This window comes from Macrobrachium nipponense, chromosome 4, assembly GCF_015104395.2.
Source record: "Macrobrachium nipponense isolate FS-2020 chromosome 4, ASM1510439v2, whole genome shotgun sequence".
Taxonomy (NCBI): Eukaryota; Metazoa; Arthropoda; class Malacostraca; order Decapoda; family Palaemonidae; genus Macrobrachium; species Macrobrachium nipponense.
The window spans coordinates 135,908,769-135,925,109 of NC_061100.1; the positions used below are offsets into that span (position 1 = coordinate 135,908,769).

The following is a 16,341-nucleotide window of genomic DNA, read 5'->3' on the forward strand; positions in this document are numbered from 1 at the left end:
CTTAACAATCAATATTCAACACCTCTAACTAATGATGCTTCTGATATAAAATATGATGAATTTCTCAATCATTTTCATCTATGGTTACAAGTTTGGTCTGAAAACAAGGGAATTAAAGGTAATTTAACACAAGAGACATTTACAGCTTTGAAACATACAACTCATGCAATTATAGAACTTACTGATTACTGTATTTCTGAATTGAAAATGGATTACATTCTTACAGGTAAATTTCAAACAGATAATCTAGAAGAAAGGTTTAGTAAATACCGTCAGCTCTCAGGTGGAAATTATAATATATCAGTACGCCAAGTTTTGAATCAGAGAAAAAACTCAGAATGATGTCAGTTCTTAGAAAATCTTTACCAATGAATGGCAAGTATGTAAATTTAACCGAATTTGAGGAAATTAAGTGGGAGGAAATGAGTCACACTGAGCATGTTAATCTAGATGATTTTGATTTGAATATTGGCAAGAAAGATTTTGACGATTGTAAAGAAGTGATTCCAGTCATAATATATTTAGCCGGTTATTGTTGTTACTCTGTTGACAAGAAAATAAAATGTTCATCTTGCAAAGAACTTACGACCCATTCAAACGATGAAGAATTTCCTTTTACTCACAGTTATATTAATGGTGTCAGCAGAGGTTCCCTTTTGCACCCAAGTGAAATTACAGTAAATATTATCATGCATAGTTACATAATTCTTAGTAAAATTACTAAAATGAAGACTTTCTTAAGAGCAAAGAATCAGCGAAATATGGCATTGGCACTCATTATGAAAACTCTTACTGACAATGACGCCCGATTTCCAATTGATGTCTGTGATGCAGGTCATAACATGGAAAGAATCGAAAAAATGCTTGTGTGGGCTTCTTCAAATTCACTCTTGAACAATTTTTGTCGAAAAGAAAATGATTCACTGGCTTGTGGTAAAAGTGCAGGTAAAAAACGAAAACTGCAAACTTTAACTAATGACAAGAACTAATTTTTCCCCATTGATTTATATATATTCATATTTAACTCTTATCATTTGTTTATGCTTAATCTTATTGATATTATATGTAGAATCTACTGGCCAGTTTTCAAGATACATATGAAATTGTTATATTAATTTGCTTTTTTTTTTTATTCATATTTAACTAGTTATTATTGTAATGCTAATCCTATTGTTATTATTTTTAAGATCTACAGGCCATTTTTACCAGATACATATGAAATTATTATTATATTATGTAAATACGCTGCATTTATGTTTTAATTTCTTCACATTTAACTTATTGTTATTATTTGTTCATGCTTAATCTTATTGTTATTATATGCAGATTCTACTAGCCATTTATAACAGATACATGTGAAATTGTTATTAGATTTTGTAAAAATGCTAGAGTTATGTTTTTTCTTTTACCTTTTTGTAACGAATAAAATTATATTTTTATATAGAAACCTGCATTATTTACCTATTCTGTTTATCCTAGATTTTGATAACTTCAAGCTTTAACTTCAAAAAAAGTAAATGTTGAAGAGAAAGTGAGAGTAAGCTGAGATTCTCTCTACCTGATGGGAAACAAATAGTGATAAGCGCGGTCAAGGTCTCAGCTAGGGAGCGGCCATACCATAGACCCATCTTGCCTACGTCATAATCCAGTGAGAAGGCCTCCTCTCTAGGTGGCCGTGGACACAGTCCATCGTGTATCTGGGGATTCCGATGGATTCAATGGCTTTTCGGTCGTTTCCGTCCCAGGAACGTCAGCGACTAGGCTTAGAGAGTCTCAGCCTTCCTGGGGAAAGAGACTTGCTCGGCGAGGGAATGGATGAGTCTGCTGGGCACCATTTCCTCGCTGGAAAAGTTTGTTTCCTTGGGGAGACTGCACCTCAGGCCTCTCCAGTTTTTCCTAGCGGAGGAATGGAAGGCCAAAGACGATCTGAATGCGATCTTGAAGATCTCAGATTCGGTGAAAAGCCATCTAAGATGGTGGCTCGATCCTCAGAAGTTGCAAGAGGGCTTATCCCTAAATCTTTTGAGCCCCGACCTAGTGTTGTTTTCAGACGCTTCCATTTCGGGCTGGGGAGCAACACTAGGAGGGGAAGAAGTGTCAGGCTCCTGGAGAGGGGAACAGGTAGCCTGGCACATCAATGTGAAAGTACTGGCAGCGATCTTCCTGTCGCTGCAGTTCTTCGAAGAAAAGGTGACAAGCAAAGTTATCCAAGTCAACTCGGACAACACCACAGCCCTCGCGTATTTGAAGAATCAGGGAGGAACACACTTCCGGACTCTGTTTCACCTGGCAAAGGAGATTCTGCTGTGGGCAAGTGTGAGAAAGATCAGGATCCTGACGAGATTCATCGCAGGAGTGCAGAACGTCAGGGCGGACCTTCTCAGTCGACAGGACCAAATCTTGCCAACAGAATGGATCTTGCATCAAGACGTGTGTCAGGAGCTTTGGAAGTTGTGGGGACGTCCTCTGGTCGATCTATTCGCGACGTCGAGGACGAAGAGGCTTCCTCTGTATTGCTCCCCGGTCCTGGATCCAGGAGCAATCGCTGTAGATGCATTGCTCTGGAGTTGGACAGGCCTAGACCTTTATGCCTTCCCACCATTCAAGATCATGGGGGAAATCATGAGGAAGTTTGCGGCTTCAGAAGGGACAAGGTTGACCCTGATCGCCCCGATGTGGCCGGCGAGAGAATGGTTCACAGAGGTCATGTCATTCCTTGTAGACTTCCCAAGGACGTTGCCCTGGAGGAAAGATCTACTCAAACAGCCTCACTTCGAAAGGTATCACCAAAACCTCTCCGCTCTGGGTCTGACTGCGTTCAGACTATCGAAAAGTTGGCCAGAGCGAGAGGTTTTTCGAAAACAGCTGCAAAAGCGATCGCCAATGCAAGGAGAGCCTCTTCAAGAGCTGTTTACCAATCGAAGTGGGCTTCCTTCAGGGCATGGTGTAGAAAGGAGGGAGTTTCCTCTTCCACGACCTCTGTGAGCCAGATAGCCGATTTTCTACTTTTCTTAAGGAATGTACAGAAATTGGCAGTCCCAACCATCAAGGGATACAAGAGCATGTTGTCAGCAGTTTTTCGGCACAGAGGCCTGGACCTCTCTGACAACAGAGATCTTCACGACCTCTTGAGATCGTTCGAGACCACGAAGATTCCTCAGGCGAGGCCGCCTTCATGGAACCTAGACGTGGTTCTTAGACCATTGATGTCAAGTCCGTTTGAACCTCTTCACGCAGCGTCTCTTCGTAACTTGACAAAGAAGGCTCTTTTCCTAACTTCTCTGGCGACGGCGAAGAGAGTTAGCGAAATTCAAGCTTTTAGTAGCCAAGTGGGCTTCAAAGGAGACAACGCTGTCTGCTCTTTTGAGTCCAACTTTCTTGGCTAAAAACGAGAACCCGCCTAACCCTTGGCCCAAGAGCTTCGAGATTAAGGGTATGTCGAGTCTGGTGGGCCAAGAACCAGAGAGAGTCCTGTGCCCTGTCAGGGCTCTCAAGTTCTATGTTCATAGAACGAAGGAGGTACGAGGTCCCTCAGGTAATCTTTGGTGCTCTGTGAAAAGACCGGAATTACCTTTGTCGAAGAATGCTGTGGCTTTCTTACTGAGGGACGTCATTAAAGAGGCTCATTCATCTTGCCAGAAGACTGATTTGAGCCTCTTGCGAGTGAAAGCTCATGAGGTCAGAGCTGTCGCTACCTCTCTTGCCTTCCAAAAGAACATGTCAATCAAGGACATTCTTGATGGCACCTTTTGGAGGAGCAATTCTGTATTCGCCTCACATTACTCAAGAGATGTGAGAACGATTTACTAGGACTGTAGTTCTCTTGGACCTTACATTTCTGCAGACAGTCTTGGGGGCTTGAGGTAGCTCTTTCCCTATCCCTTAGTTAGGAGTTAGGTTAGTTTTTAATATGTTTTGTGTTTTTGGTTGTTGGTGAGATCTTGTGTGAAGATCTCCCATCCATTAGATTAACTTTCAGGGGGATTTGGTCTAGTTGGTCAGGTGGTGGTCAGTTGCTTCATAGCCCTCTTATGTATGGTTCGATAGTCTTGTCACGTTGAGGTCACGTCCCCGTTGACAGAGCATCCAGAGCGCACCAGCACTACAGGTCTCCACCTGGCTGGCAACTCTGATTGAGCAGAAGCAGGCTTAAGTGACAGTAATCACAGAGTCTACTTTGCTAACAGGTGAGGAACCAAGATGTACATCATCTATTTAATTTAGTTTCCTAAAAATCCTATTCTGTCTCTTCCCACCATCCGAAGGTGGGATTCAGCTATATATATATCTGCCAGGTAAGTTTCATGAACAAAATGTTATTGTTTTAATACAATTAAGTTTGTTCATACTTACCTGGCAGATATATATAATTAAGATGCCCACCCTCCTCCCCTCAGGAGACAGTGGCATTGATAAAATATGAATAGAAAATGGGAATGGTTCCTGATATCCGCCTCCCAGCGGCGGGAATGGGTACTACCACCTGGCTGGCTGCCCACTGCGTGTGCCGCGAGTTTTGAAATTCTGTCGGACTTCAGAAAATACAGCTATATATATATCTGCCAGGTAAGTATGAACAAACTTAATTGTATTATAACAATAACATTTTTTCACAACTTTACACATTTAATATTTTGTTGTAATCCTGAATTTGCTCCTGTTTTAAAATAAAAGGTGAATGGTGAGTCGAGTAACTTAATGATACTCCTACCCCGTAACTTGCATGCCAATAGTTTGTATATCTTTGAAAAATATAATTTCTCTTATAAAATTTGCAATATTGTTTCATATATCTACAGTCTGGGGACATTAGTTTGCCAACTGCAGAATTTAGTACTGTGTGTTTTGACCGAAGAGTGATCAATGTAAATCAAGTGTGGCAAGTTATGTCCAATATGTAATAATTAGTAATGTGTAGTTAAGCAGAGGATGTTTATTGCAGGTGGAGTGAAAATGAATCTGAAGCTTCAAAGTTATCAACATTTTGCTAGGAAAGTGTCTTATGCATAATTGGAGGCTCTTTATTCTAAAAAATGGCAAGTGCAGAGACAAGTGGCGTTTGGGGGGATGCCGGAGAGATCTTTCACTTGATATACCGTGGCAGCACTGAGATTGATCGACATTACTCTAAACCAATGCTGCCATGGATTATATCGGAAATAAAAAATCAACAGAAATCTGTTGAAGTAAGTTTTTCCATGTACCTTACAAAACATAAACATTACATATATAGTCTATATATCAATATTTTTTCCTTATTATATTTTTATAATACTCATGAGTTATTGTCATGCATACAGGTAACAGTGGAAATAAACCGTGGCAATGTCACTCTTCGGGACACATCCTCTGGTGTGGTGTTATTGAATCACACTGTCAAGCAGATTCATAAGTGTGTTATGGAACAGGCAGATCACAAGTTTTTTTTATACACACTAAGGGCTCCTGATAAGAAAGAATGTGCTGTTCCTGGTGCTTCTGGTTATATGCCTGCCTCTGATCCCTCTGTTCTGATACCAGCAAATTTCACAGCTGATCAAAATTATCAGTGTGTATTGCTACAAGCCACTTCTGAAGAGCAGGCAAGTTTTACACTTACTTTCATATGCAGATCAACTATTTATTAACTCCAGTTTTCCAAAATCAAATGAATTTCAATGGTATACAGATATACATATGGTATATGTACTGAATATGTTAAAATATATGGGTACAGTATACATTTTGCACTGTGTTGTTCAAATTAGGTTTCTTGCATAGTTTATTTATTAAATATGTAACATTAAGAGGTGAAGAATTGGCTCTTAATTGAAATCTAAATTGGCATACTACCTGACAATCTTTTTCTAGTGAAGACTATGCTGGAAGCTGTTGTGTCTGAGAACTAGTTGGCAATCATAGTCTATTAAGAGGCTCTGTTTATAGATTTAGGCTTGTTGGGCTTTATTTTCTATTTCATCAAAAACATTTTTAAGCCTGTAGTGTTTTTGTCCATATTTTAAAAATTTGGTAGTGAATGCTGTAAAATATTTTATCCATTTTTACCCATACAGGTTCATAGTTACTTTGCATGTTTACGACAGCAGCCTCGTGAAGCTCAACAGTTGAATGAGAACTCATCATTCAGTTCATTCAATTCTATACCAGATCTTTCTATTCATAATGAATCTCAGTTTTTTGAGGTGAGGATTGGCCTGACATTTCATTTCATTAACTTTGTGATCACAGCTTATAACTATTGCTGTTAGTAAAGTAATTGAAATTATACTGTACTATATGTTATAAGATAAATTTTGAGTAATGTTAGACTAGTAATTTTTAGAGTACTTAGTTGTTGTGTAATATTTTTTGGAATATTATTGAGGGTGATGTGTGTCTCTTAAAAGGAAAGTACTAGTGTGAGACTAATCTTGTCAAATGCAGGTGCTGTTTGTAGGTAGAGTCAAGGTTTCACATCCAAAGGTGCCACCTGGGTTTATTGATGAAGCCACCTTCAAGTTAAGAGAAAAGACACGTCAGCGCCATACTTCAGGAGGAGAGGTAGGAAAGTATGACATGCTTTTTCCTTGAGCTGTATTTTTAGGATCTTCAAAATTGGTAATGAATAAACAAAATCTCATAGGTGAAGTAAAGCAACATGCGAATTGGTTGAAATTAAAGGATTCCAATACTTCAATATAATTGTGATATAACTTGAGGGAGCTTCTAACCAATCTTTTTATTATTATATAATATTTGATTGAAAATATTTGTATTTTCCCATGCTCTCATAATGCTTAGTGTTATAAAAAGATTTTTTTTTGTCAAATAGACAAATGTATTTAATTTTGCTCTCTTTTACCAGGGAAATCGGGCATTGCCAAGCAGTGCAGCCATTGCATTTCAGCAAGAGGGTAATAGTATTTCTGTGCCAAATTTCACTTTTAGTTCTCAGCAAATGGATTCTGATTCAAACTATCGCAGTCGCAGTAATTCCAGGGTAAGATTGAATTAGAACCACTGTACATTAATTTCTTCAAGTTGGTCTAAATTGACTTCTGATATTAAGCAAGGCTGTTTATTAGATCTGAGCGTTATGGGTGAAAAGATTCTAAATGGTCAGCCAGAGTAAACTGAATCTTGTTTAATCCATCAAGTGAGTGGCATCAGCCGTTTCAGTGAAGCTTATCTTGTTAATTGTAGTTTATTATTTCATGATATTAGAGTTTTTCTAAAGCCAGTATTAAAGTTGCCCAACCAGATGTTTAAGAAGCCTCAAAAAGTTGGATAAATTACAAGAATGAAGCATCTGCAGAATTTGCACTCATATGTGGAGTGAAGGTTACTGAACATAATGTAGATTGCTGTGAGCTGGTTTTATAGTGAAGGATGAAAAGATGGAAAAAGGACAAGTCGAAGAATAAGAACATGAAGACTGGAACATGAGTTAAAAAGAGGTATCAGAAAGCAGTTCCAACAAGTATAGCATCAAATAGTAGTGAGTGGAAACCTCTAAAAGAAGGCATGAAGAAGTATGATGCTTATTATCAGAAGGGTTATAGAGAAAAGTGACAAAAACAGACATGGTGGTTGAATCTAGTTTGAAGAGATGACAAGAGCCTTCACTTCTGCAGTCGACAGGCAGGGAAGAGGAGAAACATACACAGGAAAGGGAGGAAGGAAGCTAAAAGGCAGGTGGCATAGGGATAGAAATGGAATCGGAGGGATGGAATAAAAATTTCAACAGTACAATAGGGAATAAAGAAAATATTCAGAGTAATAATTGGTTAAGGAAAGGTGGAAAGATTCAGAGTAAAAAGTGGTTGAAGAAAGGTGGAGAATGTAAAATTGGCAAAGCATTTAAAAAAATTGTGACAAAATTAAATTAGAGGGTAAGTAAAGATACTTAAACAATTGAAAATATAATGAAAGAAGAAGATTTATATGAGTGGAGGATGTTGGCATTTTAGAAGTAAAAATAGGAAGTATAGCAGCTGAAGATGTTAAAAGACCCTCTTTTAGAAGAAAAAATGGAAAAGTCCAACAACATACAAATTAACAAGTAACCAAATGACAGCAGTTGGAGGACTGGTCATCTACAAGCATACTAGAATGTACAGTATTCGTATAATAGAAGAAATAGAACCAGAAGTGTGGGAAAAGCGGCTTTACAACAGTGGTGTACAAAGATAAAAAGGATTCACAGAAGTGTTTGAATTACTGTATAGAGTTAGTGTATTTTAAGGAAAAGGTGTGTTCATTCTACTGTATGTGCTAAAGTGTTGTTGTTCTTGCTTATTTATACTGTGGGTTGTAATAAGTGTTTGCATAGGGTAGGCCATAGGGAACCTTTAAGATACGCCATCAAGTATTTCCCTATATTCAACATCCTTTAAGACTATAATTGATCATATATGAAAATAATATTTTTCTAGGATATCCAGTTTCTGGTTAAGCTACCTAATAATGATGATACAATTGATATTAAAGGTTTGGCAATTAGAGTATAGAAGAGCACTATGAAACTTACTTATTCTTTAATTTCAGGATCTGGGAAAGGTAAACATTCAGGATATAGTAAAGTCTGAGCAAGAAAATCAAGATGCACATAAGTTCTCATCTAGAGTACGATTTTCTTTATGGACAGAAGATAGTCTTACTGAAAGCGCATTAAAATCTTATCTTAGTTCAAGTCCTGCAGATTTGCGCTCCTCATTTGAGGAGGAAACAGATTCAAAGCCCTCTGATGATAACTCAAAAGAAAAGGATGAAAAATCATCCCAGGATGGTGAGGAGTAATGTATTATTATTATTTATGTATTTTTTTTTTTTATAAACATGAAAAAACGTTGGACCTTCTTCTTACATTAAACATAATTTGTTCCGACATGTTATACAAACCCTTGGTCCTTTACATAAGGAATTACTATTCAGTGCCAGCTGAACTGGTCGTAAGATTTACTAACAAGGTAGTGCGGCAGTAACTGCTTGTCCAATGGTTTGCTTTTTGTGGTGTTGCTGGACTTAGGCTCGCTCTCCACGAATGCGGCGGGCAAGCTGGATGTCCTTGGGCATGATGGTGACCCTCTTGGCGTGGATGGCGCACAAGTTGGTGTCTTCAAAGAGACCGACGAGGTAGGCCTCAGATGCCTCCTGCAGCGCCATGACGGCGGAAGACTGGAAACGGAGGTCGGTCTTGAAGTCCTGGGCAATCTCTCGAACCAGGCGCTGGAAGGGCAGCTTTCTGATGAGCAGCTCTGTGCTCTTCTGGTAGCGACGGATCTCACGAAGGGCCACGGTACCGGGCCTGTAACGGTGAGGCTTCTTCACTCCTCCTGTAGCAGGAGCAGACTTACGAGCAGCCTTGGTGCTCGCCTCTCTGCCCGCCTCTGTTGTGAGATTGTTACTTACCTTTCAACCTGTTTCTTAGAATACTAGTGTGAAAAAACTGTAAGTATTCTTATTGTTATTTGTTTATTTCTTTTTTCTGGAATTGCATCGCTGGATTGACCATGCAGTCCCACGGATTGGAGAAGCCCTCGCTCCCCCCATCCAACCGGAGAGTGTGCCCTGGAGTGGGAGGCCGTAAGTGTGGGGCTTTCAGGTCCAGTGATGTTGTGGGCCCTCATCCATTGTGTACTAGGTGCCGAGGGCGTGAATGCTCTCGGTCCTTAACCTGTGATATTTGTGTCTCTTGCTCGGAGGAGCAGTGGGAGCTATACGAAAAAAGAAAGAAGCCACGTAGGACCGCCAAGGTGTCGTCGGAAAGCTCTTCCTCAACACCTCTGGTGACGGATACTTCATCTTTTCTCCCTCCTTGTCAGCTCCCGTGTATGGCTCTCTCCCCTTTGGGGACGTGTCCCCCTCCGCCTCTTCACTCAGTTTGTTGAGTGCAGAGAAGGGAGGGTGACAACACCCCGACCTGGAGTTGTACTTTGGGCCTTCTGTCCACTCCGGGTGGGATACTTCCCCCCGCTGAGCGAACAGGACCCCCACCCCTTAACCCGACTGTTGCTTCCTCAGGTGTGTTTGCCTCTGTGGGTGGGGATCTTCAGTAGGTGTGGCGCTCGCTGAGCCTTCCCGGCACCCCAAGTATTCAGGGGCTTATCCATCATCTTGCTGCAGCCTCGGTGTGGAGACGAAGACAACTACGACTATGTCGACACTGGGTTATACAGCTCCGTCTCACATGCTGTATACCCAGCACGTGACTACGGTCACCCCCTTGGCTGCAGTACAAGCTCAGTTGCCGTATGTGCCCCAGAGGGAGCTGGTTTCACATCCACCTGGTTTTGCTGTCCTCACTCTTCCCCCTGACTTCGAGTGCCTGAAGAGCTCATCCTTAGATTGCCCTCCTGTTGCCATCACCGTACCTGCTGCCCCTGTTTCTGCCTGTGGAAATGCTGCCGCTCCTGCAGGTCCTTCCAACCAGGTGGAGTTGGGCCCCGTTGCCACTGCAACCGCCCCAGCTCCAGCCTGGATGGTGGACCTGTCTGTTGTCCTGAGGAAGTTGGCGAAGAAGTCCAAAAAGAAGAGGAAGGTGTCGTCTTCTGCCGCCTCTTCCCCTTTGACTTCCAAGGCCCCCCAACTGAGGAAGAAGGTGGCCTCGCCCCCCTAAGAAGTCTCACACAGAGACTTCTAAGGGTTTGTCTTGCTCCAGCAGGACAGCTGGGTCTTCCGCTGGTCCTCCCATTCCTCAGTGGAGACACGGACCGTAGAGGTACCAGCCACCTTCCAGTTCCCAGGGTTGACGTGACAGTCCCACCAGACCATTCACGTGTCGAGGCTGGGAAGAGGTCCCCCCAGTCACCAGGAACAGCCTTGGCTCCTTCTGGGACCGCGACGTGTCATGAGGACGTTGCTCGCTTTCACCACGTTAGCGGACGCTACCAGTCACCCGACCGTCACTCCCACCGGGACCAGACTGCTCACACAGCTGGTAGCAGCCTCCCTGACGCACGAGACCGACGCTACCATCCTCGGTCCAGCGTTTCTCCACAGGGAGACTGCTGGTCCAGACCTGCAGCTCGATTGCCACTACGGGTTGGCGATCACCTGCAGTCCTCCCAGCCTGCCGGTTCTGCTGGTAGGCAGGGTAGGAGCATGAGGTCTTCCTTACCTGTCCCTTCAACCTCCTTTTGGGCTACACCGGGAGGAGCGAGGCGAACAGGAGTGACCGTGAGGAGTGTGCTCCTTATGGCCAGGCCACGAGAGCCTACGAGCCTGGTTCGGTCCTAGGATCAAACTGATCGTACACTCAAGTGGTTGGAGGAGACCACGAGGGTCTGGCGAGGTTCTACCTCCTGAAGCAAGAGTGTCTCGGGAAGTGATCGGCCTGGATGGATCTGACAGTCCATCTCCTCAGGACGCGATCACCCCCGAGATACAGAGGTCCTTTGCAGAGGTCATTGCGCTGATTTGTCAGCACAACGAGCTCAGGGAAGGATCGGTGGTTACTTCCTTTGACCCTCCATCGAGGTTAGAGTTGTTCTGGGGCCCTAAGAAGTAACCCAGAGCGACGGTGGGACTACCCCGGTCTTCCTTGGCCAACGGTGTGCTGGACCAAGTGAATGCCCTTGTCTCCGGACAAGAGGCCTCACTCAGAGCCAGCAGGTCGGACAAGCTGCTTCCCCCTCCTGCCTTGTCAGCAGTGCTTCTGCGTGCCTTCGGTAAACCAGTTGCCGACCAAGCAGGTTGACCGGAGCTAGCTCGTCTAACTCCGGGAGTGCCTCTTTTTCACCTGCTGTCTGAGAACCTCTGGTTCTCGCAGCAAGAGGCATCGGTCCTGGAAACCACTGCCATGGCAGCTTTCCAGGCCATCTCCAGCCTGGATCTGTGGTCCCTCATGGTATCCAAAGCTGCAGCCTCCTCTCTCGTAAGTAGCCATCTTGCTTGGTGAGACGTACCTGCGTGAAGTCAGATTAATCAACAGATATCACAAGTTTAACATACGACTAGAATTTGAGAAATATCTAGAAGTGTTCGTGAACTATCGGTGATAAGATTAGTGTGAAAATAGTAGGATAAAGCGTCTTCTAAGTTAGTTTATCAAGTGTAATACTATAAATCAGAACAAGATGGCAGTAAGTTCCAACTGCGGGAAGAGGTGGCGTAATTTGGCGTGTTTAGCAGATTCGCAATACGATGAGGTAGCAGGAAGGGAACTGGCATTTCTCATCTATGAAATCAGCAACAGTCCTAACCAAAAAGATACAAAAGCATTCATAGATATATTAGAAGGATATAATCCTTCAAACTGGAACAAATCTAATGAAAACATCTTGAAAATAATTGAAGAAGTTCCAAATAAAATCCAAGTGGTCAAGAGACTCATAAAGAAAATATACATAAACCAACATATTCCGACAAAGAAAATGAATAAGGTGAATCTTGTGAATATCCTAATTGATGCATTAGGAAAAAGAATGCCAAAAGCATGCAAACTGTGTAAGGTTTGGTATAGCATAGTCAATCCACAAAACCTAATCAGAAAATGTGCTGCATGCAACATTCCGACCCATCCACAGTGTGCTGAGGTAATACAAGATTTGAGAAAAGATACAAGAATTTTTTGTTCAACATGTCTATCATGGATAGACAATGTTATTAAATCAAGATTGAATGTACAAATAGTTGAGGATGAAGAAGAAGAGGGAAGAGGAAGAAGAAGAAGAAAAAGAAGAATAGAAGAAGAAGAAGAGGAAAACAGAAGAGAAGTAAACAAAAATGAAATGACAGAAAAAAATAAGGAAAACAAAGAACAAGATAAAAGTATGGATGCAGAGATACTCATTGATACTACATATGAGGCAATAAAGCAGCATACCTACGAAGAAATAAATTACGATATGACAACAGAAAAGCAAATCCCGAAGAGGCTCTACCCAGATCTATACAATGACGGGAAAGAGGAAAAAATAGACAAGAAAGACAAAATCTGCAACCTTTTGAAAAGAGGGAATTGCAGATTTGGAGAAAGATGTTACTACAAACATCCTAAGATATGTCAAAACTATGAAATATATGGTAAATGTGCATACTTAGATGGATATGGGGATGATTGCAGAGATCTGCATCCAAAAATATGTAAAAACCTAAAAGAAGGAAAAGGATGTAAGTTCGACAAAAAATGCAAATATATGCACCCTGTAGCCATGAATCATAATCAAATAAATAACCAACCAAGTAATAAAATCCAAAATAAGAAAGAAACAAATAAAGAGAGAAATCAAGAATATCAGGTAAAAGAGAAAAGCAAACCACCAATGAGATATGCAGAGGTGTCAGCAAAAAATTTCAAAGCATCAGCTCCGAAATTATACCCAAGAGATAATAACTGTATTTATTATGCAAGAGGATATTGCAGAAACGGAGAAAATTGCAGATTCAGACACAAAATGAATAATTATGATGAAGGAAGATCAAATATTATGGAAAAGTTGGATTTTTTAATGTCAGAATTTCTGGAAATGAAAAAAAGAACAACATACCAGAACAGGAAAGAGACATGGGAAATCCTTATTACTACCAGTATTAAATGAAGGAGAAAACACGCAAACCATCATAGTGATGAATGCGCAGGGTTTAGTTACGAGTAACTCAAAAAGAAAAATAGAGTACTTAGAAGAACTAACCCAAAATGAAAAGAAAATAGATATAATGAATATAAGTGAAACCTGGTATTCCCAAGAGACTGGGAATGATGATCAAATAAAAGGGTTCCAAACTTATAGATCAGATAGAAAAAATAGGAATCAAGGGGAACCGCAATATATGGGAAAGACAAAAAACAAGGAAAAATATATGAGAAATATAGTAACTCAGAATGTGAACTAATAGCGGTAGAATTTGAATCTGAAAAATTGATGAACATAGTAATATATAGACCTCCTAATACTAAAGAGTTTGACTTAATAATTGAAAAAATTGGATGATATATGTAGAAATCACAAGGACTGGACTATTCTCCTATCTGGTGACTTCAACTTTCCTTTCGTAGAATGGAAAGAACGAATAGGAGATTGTGGTTGTACTTATACATATAAAAAAGAGAGTAATAGTAGTGCAGAAGATAAGAGGCAATTTGAAAAGCTATTAGATATGCTACTAGAATACAACATTCAACAAATAAATCACCTGCCAACAAGAAAGGAAAATACTTTAGACCTAGTATTTGTGAACGAGATGAATTATGTTAAAGAAATAATAGTTTATAATGCGAATATTTCAGACCATAATGTCATAGAATTAACAGTTCATTCCAAAGCAAGTGAAAATAGAGATAAGCAAGAAATGAAAAAGTGGGAAGGATATGGAAAATACAACTTCTACAGTAAAAATATAAAATGGTCAGAAATTAATGAAGAATTAAACAAAGATTGGGATAACATTTTCGTAAGTGATGACATAAGGGTAAATACGGAGATATTATATAAAATATTGGAGAAAATAGTGGAAAAATATATACCGAAGAAGAAAAGTAAACATCATTCATGCATACCAAGAGACAGAAGGATCTTGTTCCAGAAAATCAGAAAGTGGAAAAAAGGTCTTGCAAAAGAAAAAAATGCATGGAAAGTTATAGAACTAAAAAGTAAGATAGAAAATGCAGAACAAAAGATTATACAATCAAAAGAAAATGAAAAAACGGGACTTGGAAGAAAAAACCCTATTAAATATCAAGCAAAACCCCAAACTATTATACTCATATGCGAAGAAGATGAATAAAAGAAGAATAGAAATAGGCCTCTGAGAATTGAAGGGAGATTAACGAATGAAAAAAAGGAAATTTGCACCATACTGGCAGAACGATATAAGAGAGAATTCACCCCTAGAATAGATAATGAAGATAATGATATAGAAGTAAGGGATGAAAATAGTGAATATTTAGCTGACATAGATATTAATGAAGCTGATATTGTGCAGGCTATTAATGAAATTAAAAATGGAGCTGCTGCAGGGCCTGATGGAATTCCTGCTATTTTGTTAAAGAAAGTAGTTCATTCTATCGCAAAGCCACTTGCAATATTATTAAGACAAAGTGTAGATACAGGCAAGATTTATGATGAGCACAAATTAGCATATTACCCCTACTTTCAAAAGTGGATCAAGACTAGAGGCAAGTAATTATAGGCCTGTGAGTCTAACATCACATATTATGAAAGTGTATGAAAGGGTAATGAAGAAAAATATTATGAAACATTTAATAAAAAATAATTTGTTTAATAAAGGACAACATGGTTTCGTACCCGGAAAAAGTACACAAACCCAACTGTTAGTCCACCGTGAGAACACATTAAAAAATATGAAAAGCGGAAATGAAACAGATGTGGTTTATTTAGACTTTGCAAAAGCTTTTGATAAAGTAGACCATAATATATTAGCGAAGAAAATTAGAAAACACAATATCGTGGATAAAGTAGGAAGATGGTTAAAAGAATTTTTACACAACAGAAAACAGATAGTTATTGCAAACGACGAGAAATCGGATGAAGTCAAGGTAATATCCGGTGTGCCGCAAGGTACGGTGTTAGCTGCAATACTGTTTGTTATTATGATTGAAGACATAGACAATAATGTGAAGGATTCGGTAGTGAGTAGTTTCGCAGATGACACAAGAATAAGTAGAGAAATTACTTGTGATGAAGATAGGAACGCTCTACAAAGAGACCTTAACAAAGTATATGATTGGGCAGAGGTAAATAGGATGGTATTTAACTCTGATAAATTTGAATCAATAAATTATGGAGACAGAGAAAGAAAGCTATATGCATATAAGGGACCTAATAATGAGACCATCACAAATAAGGAAGCAGTTAAAGACCTTGGTGTGATGATGAATAGGAACATGTTATGCAATGATCAAATAGCAACTCTGTTGGCAAAATGTAAAGCAAAAATGGGAATGTTGTTACGGCACTTCAAAACAAGAAAAGCTGAACACATGATTATGCTTTATAAAACATATGTTCGTAGTCCACTTGAATATTGCAATATGATATGGTACCCACACTATCAAAAGGATATTGCACAAATAGAGAGTGTACAAAGGTCCTTTACAGCTAGAATAGAAGAAGTTAAGGACCTAGACTACTGGGAAAGACTACAATTCTTAAAATTATATAGTCTAGAAAGGAGAAGAGAACGCTACATGATAATTCAGGCATGGAAACAGATAGAAGGAATAGCAGAAAATATCATGGAACTAAAAATATCAGAAAGAGCAAGCAGAGGTAGATTAATAGTGCCCAAAACTATACCAGGAAAAATAAGGAAAGCACACAGGACATTAATCCACTACGCACCAGCATCGATAATGCAGCGTCTATTCAATGCGTTGCCAGCTCATCTGAGGAATATATC

At 40.0% G+C, this 16,341-nt stretch overlaps 1 protein-coding gene across 3 annotated transcripts in view; it reads left to right on the forward strand.

Moving 5' to 3' along the window:
* Positions 1 to 16,341, forward strand: part of LOC135211212 (TBC1 domain family member 1-like) — a 307,524-nt gene that overhangs the window by 38,808 nt on the left and 252,375 nt on the right. For all 3 annotated transcript variants that reach the window (XM_064244447.1, XM_064244445.1, XM_064244446.1), the window contains exons 2-7: positions 4,943 to 5,186; positions 5,301 to 5,582; positions 6,054 to 6,182; positions 6,424 to 6,540; positions 6,845 to 6,979; positions 8,527 to 8,767. In XM_064244447.1, the coding sequence (XP_064100517.1) occupies positions 5,034 to 5,186; positions 5,301 to 5,582; positions 6,054 to 6,182; positions 6,424 to 6,540; positions 6,845 to 6,979; positions 8,527 to 8,767 (1,057 nt within the window). In that variant the 5' untranslated portion in view covers positions 4,943 to 5,033. The remainder of the gene's footprint in view (positions 1 to 4,942; positions 5,187 to 5,300; positions 5,583 to 6,053; positions 6,183 to 6,423; positions 6,541 to 6,844; positions 6,980 to 8,526; positions 8,768 to 16,341) is intronic.